The sequence below is a fragment of the Apium graveolens genome, chromosome 10 (genome assembly GCF_009905375.1).
Source record: "Apium graveolens cultivar Ventura chromosome 10, ASM990537v1, whole genome shotgun sequence".
NCBI classification, from domain to species: Eukaryota; Viridiplantae; Streptophyta; class Magnoliopsida; order Apiales; family Apiaceae; genus Apium; species Apium graveolens.
The window spans coordinates 105,179,729-105,187,859 of NC_133656.1; the positions used below are offsets into that span (position 1 = coordinate 105,179,729).

Here is an 8,131-nt window from a genome sequence, read left to right on the forward strand (position 1 = left end):
GACGGTGTACACACAATTTTTGGTGCAGAATCCCTTTCTCTGCATAATATTGAGTGCACAAAGCATCTTTAAATTCAGCAGCGTTGTCAGACCTTATAGTGCGAATTGTAGTATTGAAGTGCATGGCAACATAATTGTTGAATGTCTTTAAGGTTTCCAGATAGTCGGATTTTTGTTGAATGAGATAAACCCAGGTAACTCGTGAGTAGTCATCCACAAGTGTCAAAAAATATTTGTATTTCCCCCGAGTGGCAACTTTATAAGGTCCCCATGTATCCACATGAACCAACTCAAACTTTGTAGAGGCATGAAAATCACTCAATTCAAAAGGGAGCTTTGCAAACTTTGACATAGGACACGTGACACATACTTTATCAATAGGCAGAGTTTTATTTTTGAGAGAAGGAATGTACCTCAGCTTACTTATAGGTGCATGTCCCAACCTGGTGTGCCAAAAAGCAAAGTCAGATTTCGATTGTTTTATGGCAGAGTGAACAACAGCTGGTATAGGTTCATCTTTGAGATAATATAGGCCATTTTGTAGGACACCAACAGCTCTCTTTATCTTTGTCACCGCATCAGCAATAACACAACCCATCGGATGAAAGTTGACAATACAATTGTTGTCTTGTGATAGCCTGTGAATAGACAACAAATTGTGTTGGAATTGAGGCACATAGAGTACTCTTTCCAATACAAGACCATTCTTCATGGTAATTTTGCCAATATGAGAAATGACAGTGCTTGCCCCTGTTGGCAATTTAATAATTAATTCTGGAGGAGCTTTCTGAACATTGTGCATAGTAGCAAGACTGGATGCCATGTGATCACTGGCTCCAGAATCAATAATCCAAGTGTTGTTGTCAACTGTTGACAAGTGACAACTGACCATTCCAGAAAAGCAATGCTCAATTTCATCATCTGTCAAGGAAGAGTTCACAGGGGTTGTAGCAGCATTTTGAGGTAGCATTTGCAGAAGTTGTTGTAGTTGTTGAGCTGTCAGGGTCACATTAGTAGAAGAGTTGACTTGAGATGCATTATTAGCTTGTTTTGTGAATCTATGAGTTATAGGCTGAGTCCTTGAAATCTGAGGTTTATATTGTCGATGCCACCTAGGGTAGCCTATGACAGTCCATCACCTATCTCCACTGTGATTTTTCTGACCACAAGCATGACAAGGTGGCCCTTTATATTCAGGTTGTGACCTACTATACATAGCAGTTGCATCTGGTGAAGACATAGTGAAAAGATCCTTTTGGGATTCTTCTTGTTGTAGAGCAGAAAAGGCAATCTCAACAGTAGGTAAAGGATTTTGCATTAACAACTGTGATGTAAGAGCAACATACATATCATCTAGGCCATTTAAGAATTGAAACAGTCGAGCCTCAGCTTTTTGCTTATTTATAGCATCTATAAATGCAGTTATATCTGTGGCAACAGTAGTGACAACAGGCAATGCATTCATAGACTCAATCTCCTCCCAAAGGCTACTTAAGGTTGTGAAATAGTCATTTAGTTTCATGTTATTTTGTTTCAACGCAAATAGATCTTTATTAAGCTTATATTTCCTAGAACCATTGCTTAAAAGAAACCGTTTTTCAAGCTGTGACCAGACTTCAGATGCAGAATTTATAAAGAGGATAGATTGCTTGATACCTTCAGATACATTTTTGTGAAGCCAGGAGATCACGAGGTCATTACACGTATCCCATTGAGCAGCCTGTATTGCATCTGCTGGATCTCTGATTACAGTTCCATTCAAGAAAGCAAGCTTTCGTTTTGCTGAGAGTTGAATTTCAAAGGAGCGCTTCCAAGATCTATAGTCTGAGGCACCTTGAAGTTTTGATACACTCACAGAGAGAGGCCCATCAGAGGGGTGTATAAATAGTGGATTTTGCATATCCGCAAGAGTAAATCTAGCACCATTCGCCATAATAAGCTAATAAAGGTGCCCACTTTCTCAGATCTGAAAAGAAAAACAGCAAGAGAAAGGATGAATGAGTGACAGATGACTGAAAAACACTAGCTTTTAGCTCGAAAAATCACCAAAAAGCATGTAAGAAAGGCTCTGATACCATAAAGATTGTTAGAATAATATGCAGATTTGGAAGATGAGCAAGCTAGAGATGTCAAAGGTTAAACATTCATTCATAAAGGAGACAGTACACAATGCATCTTACATATAGGTGTGAAGAGACAACTAGGGAATCAAAATAACAAACTATCAGACCAGAAGACAAACAAGTCCTCACACCAACTAATACATGACTCGCTAGTAGCAAGGTATAAACGACTATTTATTTCTAGTGGTCCTGTAACAGAAACAATAGAACACAGTAGGAAACAAACAGCATGCAAGGTCATAAGGTGGCCTGTTTCCATTAGCAGGCTTTTCCCAGACGATAAATTGTGGCGTAAAACATAAAAATCCACACAACCAAGTTTATAGAGTCTACCGGGCTTCAAAGCAATTCCGCAGCTTGTAAGCTTCTTTTGTCTAATTCATTTTGTGTATAGGCATTTATATCATGTACTCAATCTTACCCATTGTTTTTGTGTATCGTTTTTTTTCTATAACTTTTATTTCATTTACTCAACAATCGGTTATGTGCACGAAGGTTCCTTCTAATATTAGCTAGGGTTTAAGTATTAAGATCTACTCTATATTTTGTGTAATTAACATGTTACATACTAAATATGGCCAAACTAGATTCACCCCTTGGCCTTTGTAAAAAGTATCTAAAGTTTTTACTTTAATATGACACGTGAATTGTTTTGATTTGAAGACGCATATTAGTGCACACACAATGACATATTATTAGAAATACGGACAATCTATCTTACAATATATAATGGGAATTTTTTTAGGACAAATTTTTGGAGTACATAGATTGGTTCCGTCATGCTCCGTATATAATCGGTAAGAACATCACTTGAATCTAGGTATTATAATTTGCAAAATTATTGTAGGATTAATAAATGGGGTTGGGGTTTTCCGGTGTCCGTCCATGAACACACTCAATGGCGGAGCCAGGAATAAAATTTAGGGAGGGCCGAGCTATTAAAAAATTGAATAAACAACATTTTGGAAGATAAAAATTCCATTCAGAAAAATGTGATTTGAAAAGTTAAAGAAGATGGTCTTGGGAATAAAACTGTGGCCTCCCTAGCCAATTTCCTTCATCATCACCACTAGACCAAAGCCACTTTTTTGGCATTTAACAGCACAAATATTACTTAGTCTAAATTTCAGGAAGAGTCAAAGCAGGTGATGGGATCAATGTAGCTCCGCCCTGAACACACTCTAACAACTAATTTTTTATGAGTTAGGATGATTTTAATTGTATTTGATTTTTATGCATACGTGAACATGAGGCCCATTATTATTAGAAAGATATGGGGGTTTTATTTCAAAGAAATATAATAATAAAATTGGCTGGTTTGAAAATTGCTGTAGATTAATTAGTCCAAAGTGGAGCTCAGTTTTTGGGAAATGAGTGATTCCCTTATCTGCTATAGGATGTGTTTTTGTGCCGTGTTTTGACTTTGAGGTGTATTCAATTCAGATTTTTGAGGATTTTTGTGGATTTTGAAAATTATGGAATATTTAATTTAGATTTTAAATAATTCTTTAAAATTTGAAGGTATTCAACAAGAATTGGAAAAAATCCTTTAAAATATGAGTGGATTCAATTTGGATTTTAAATAGTCAATCAAAATTTGGTGGTATTCAATTTAGATTTTAAAAAATCCATCAAAATATGATGGTATTTAAAAATCCATGAATTTTCTTTTATTTTAAAAAATTGTGAATTTTGATAGATTTGCTAGTACATTTTTAATATCTTGAAAGTAAATGAAATTTTGATGAATTTCTGAAAAACTCCACAAAATCTTACAAGATTTTTGGATCAACCCCATCAAAATCCGCGAACAATTAAAATTAACGAAAATCTTTTAAGATTCATAAATTATTAACAATTGTTTTAAATCTGAAATGAATATACCCTTATTTGTAATCATGAGCAACTTGTGAAATGTCCAGTTCAAGATTAGGTAAGGCATGATAACCGAGCATTCTACTAGGTCCCGGGCGGATTTAGGAACGGGAAAAATACTTGCACCTCTTTGAGGCAGAGATTGTCATAGAAATAAAGGGCTGTCTTTAAAAAAACTGAAAGTAGAGGGTGTCGTTAAACTTGTTCTGTTTCAGTCCTGGATCCTCCTTCTATTATTGGATTACAGGGGTGCATTGTGATGATTTCTATAGTTGAAATATATTTTGAGTTGTAAACCTTGAATAATTTCAGTAGAGTTTATGTTGATATATTTTCGGAAATAAGGGTGAAAATTCCTTTTGCAGAGAAAAAATTGCATGGAAAATATAAAATAAGAAGCCTTCTTTTTCTTTGGCTTGTTTGTATGTATGTGGGGGGTTTGGAATCTTATCATATTCATTTGATTGTACCGCCAAGTATACAGAATTGTTTACTTCTGAGTTTAGTTACTGATTCAGTTGTTTCTTTGGGGCCAGCTTTTGTTATCCACAAGGGCAGTGTTATTTGCTCAGTATATGGTTTTCTAGCATGTTGTCTGTTTTTGGCTCTGTTCTTATTGGATTCCTTGTTTTATGTTCATCAATTTTAGGCTTTGGAGTTGGTGAGGACCTCCTTCGGATCCAATACGGATGTATTTGTTGGCAAGCTAGCAAAGAAAGGTTAGAATGGTGCTTGATTAGTGCTTTGAACTTCATGAAGGATGTAGTTTCTAGTTTCCGGTTCATGCATTTTCTTTTTCAACTACTGTTTCGTTCTTAGTTTCTCAACTATCTGAATGTCGCCTGAAGTAGACTGCCCTTTTATGTGCTTTGTTTCAAGCTATTTGTGCTTTCTTTATTATAAGCAAATTGACAAATTTCCTCCATTTTTTTTTTTACAATTAGTTGGTATTTATTTCCTATATTTCTTGTAACACGTGTCAACTTAAGTTGAGCAATTGAATGGTATGCAGCCACACTACTAAATAAATAGCAAAAGAACAAGAAAGAGCTCAGTAGCCATTAATGATACTGATATCATTTGTAAACTTTATTGCTGAACTTTCTACTTTACACGGAGGCAATGACATGAATCACCAGCAAATGCTTAAAACATTACTTACTCAAGAACTGCTAATCATTTTGTTTTTGGTAATTAATAGATATATTAGGGAAAAAGGTCTAATGCGAACTCGCCTGCCAAAGTTGGTTTGATGAGCGTCCTGTTGTGCATTGGAGGTAGAAGCTCCTATATTGTTTGTTGGTCATCATAGTAATATCAGTGAGCTTGATTGAGCTCCAAGTCCTATTACTAAATTATTATTATGTAGATATCCGAAATTTTTACAAAGTGCTACTCTGTGTCCTCAGAGTCTATAGCCAAGGAAGGAGAATTGCTCATGGAAGTATATGGAAGCATTGGAGTAATACTTTTGGGACTTTAAACAAATGATTCCTGATTACTTGAGGACTTGCAAAATTTATTTAAAATTACATCTAACTGAAATCGGAAAGACAAATGAGTATCAAACTGTATCTGTTCCTTGCAAATACTACCGCACAACATCATCTTACATGCCATCACAATTTACTTGACAGTCTTTCTCAACTTGTTCCATCAATTTTCTCAGCCATTTCTCATCCGCTTCTCTCAAGAACTTGAACTTAGAAGGTGGCGAAGAAGATCTCAAATTACTAATCTCTGCATCTACGGACGACTCAAAGAGATGATCAAAATCATTAACATTACAAGTACGGTCTAAAGACTCAACTTCTAATTTTGGTGAAGCCAAAGGAGTAAGATCAGTAGAAGCAAGAAAATCATTCAAACACTTTGTTTCCAAATCCTCCTCTGTTTCTTCCTTGATTGTAAAAAGAAATTTTGGTGGCCCATTAAGATTGTGTAGCCTCATAAGCTCTATATCCACACTTTCACTGCAACAACTTTTCAGCTGCTCCAAATGCTTATCATCATGATCTCCTCCTGCCTCTAAATCTTGTTCATTCCCATTAATCACGTCTGCGTGTTCCTGCGAATTGCGGACCTTGGCCGAACTGGAGTGATTTTTCCACCATAATAAACACAGCTCTGCTATAAGCACTATGAGGACGACCCCAAACAAAAAAATCATGCTAATGACTAGAACATTAAGGAACACCATCTTTTTGGCAGTGGCGTTGTACAAATTATTAAAGAGATTGGGCGGGGAAGAACTTGAAAAGAGATCAAATGTGCTTGATATATGTCAGAGAGATATAAAAATTAGAAAAGCCCCGAGGGGATTATCATGTACAAACATACTTTTATAGAAAAAAACACAAAAAGAAGAATATAGAACAAGAAACAGCTGATTTATGACTCAGAAGAACTTTATCAGAAGTTTAATTGCTGTAAGAATCATATTATGGATATGTGATTCCTTAACATGTGGAATTTTTAAGAAACGTAAGTGCTCTGTAACATGCAAAAAAAGGTAAAATGTATTGCTCTTATTTGATAAGTATATATTATACTTCTTCATAATATGACATGCCAATTAATATATATATATATATATATATAATTCTAAAATTTCCAAAATTTATGAAAAATAAGTTATTTTCGCGTAAATGTAATGTACTAGGCGTCTATTAATATGAATCTCAATAATAAAATTACTTGGGATTTTTTTGAAAGAAAGGCAGGGTCCTATTTATTTCGTGAATTACAAAAAAAAAGAGAGAATAAAATGATAGAAAACATGAATCCATGGTACATGACTGCCTTAACGCTGTTTCTGATTTATCCTTTTTTGTTAGACATCCTTTTCTTCTTGTATGACTGCCTCCCCTGCACCTCACCTCTCTCGCTTTTATCAGATTTGTTTTGTAATCTTCAGGTTTTTTACATTTTCTATTACGGCATATTTGGTTTATTGCAACTGCATTACTGAAGCGCAGCCCAATTGACACGCAAAACATCTGACAAAAGTAGCCAAGAACGTTTATACAAAGAGAATATGAGGTTTAAAAGCTAGAACGTATATAGATCATACCAACAGTCCCCAAGCAAAGGAGTAGAAAATAATTACGGAAATCCATTTAGCATCATCCAATCCTCCAAAAGCATATTTCCGGATAGATATTGCTACGGATTACAGACTTATTATACTTTTTAGTGTCACCATTCCCCCAAATTTTCATAGCCCCCAAGTTTTGTTAAAACAATCTGCGATTAATACAAATAATCAAACAAGTGTGTGCGTGAGTAAACGAGATCAAACGGAGGAAGAAAAGATATAAACTAGAAGAGAGATCCTCGAGTCCAGTTGAAACTGTCTCCTTAAAGCTATTTCGCCTCTCACCATATGTGCGAGTCGATAGCCTCCCAGGATAAAACGAGGTAGCGGCGACGTTACGGATAACGAGCACCTTCAGCGAGCTTGAACGGGCACGAAACTATCACCGAGAGAGAGAGATTTGTGTTTAGAGGCGAATATGTTTTTGGTGTCTAACCCTAACGCCTTAGAGGTGTTTATATAGGTGTAGATAGACTTGTGCGCTACTCTTTTCCATAATTAAATATCATTAATTATGGAATCGGTGTAATACTTGCAAGCTACTCTATTCCATAAATAATCTGAAACAGAATCAGATTAAATATATCAAGACATACACCATATCAATTAATCTGAAACAAAATCAAATTAATTTATGCCATAATATTTGAGTCAAATTCTAATGGAAAATAATAATTTCTATTATTAAGAGAATATCATCATATCTCACACATCTTTTAGTCATAATGCTCAAAAATATGACTTACCAATATGGGACTTATACCCATATTTTCCAACAATCCCCCACATGGGTGAGATTGGTGATCTTAGTAGCACACACCAGACAGACAGACAGACACGGAGTTTGACTTGGTGATAGTTTATTCGATCAGATATAGCATACGATAGGTAGAGAATGCTCCTTGAACCTTCGCTCGAGTAAGCATACCGACTTTACTGGTAGACAGTAGACGTGCTTGTCCTTGAACTGTTCGACCGTTTATGTAAACGATGATATACTTATCACTATATCGTTTCTGACTCGTTCAGCTCTCAT

General features: G+C 35.5%; 1 protein-coding gene and 1 long non-coding RNA gene across 2 annotated transcripts; one reads left to right on the forward strand and one right to left on the reverse strand.

The window, feature by feature from the left end:
- Positions 1-1,135: 1,135 nt before the first annotated feature.
- Positions 1,136-1,933, reverse strand: LOC141690832 (uncharacterized). Its single transcript, XM_074495594.1, has one exon. It carries the CDS (start codon positions 1,931-1,933, stop codon positions 1,136-1,138), a length of 798 nt encoding a protein of 265 aa, XP_074351695.1.
- A 2,645-nt stretch (positions 1,934-4,578) lies between these two features.
- Positions 4,579-6,490, forward strand: LOC141688992 (uncharacterized). The gene is made up of 3 exons (XR_012562207.1): positions 4,579-4,717; positions 5,200-5,275; positions 5,408-6,490. It is a non-coding gene; the product is annotated as an uncharacterized LOC141688992 (long non-coding RNA).
- Positions 6,491-8,131: the final 1,641 nt, after the last annotated feature.

Bases quoted from the DNA above. Each gene is read 5' to 3' on its own strand.
- LOC141690832 (XM_074495594.1), bottom strand. From the start codon at position 1,933: ATGGCGAATGGTGCTAGATTTACTCTTGCGGATATGCAAAATCCACTA.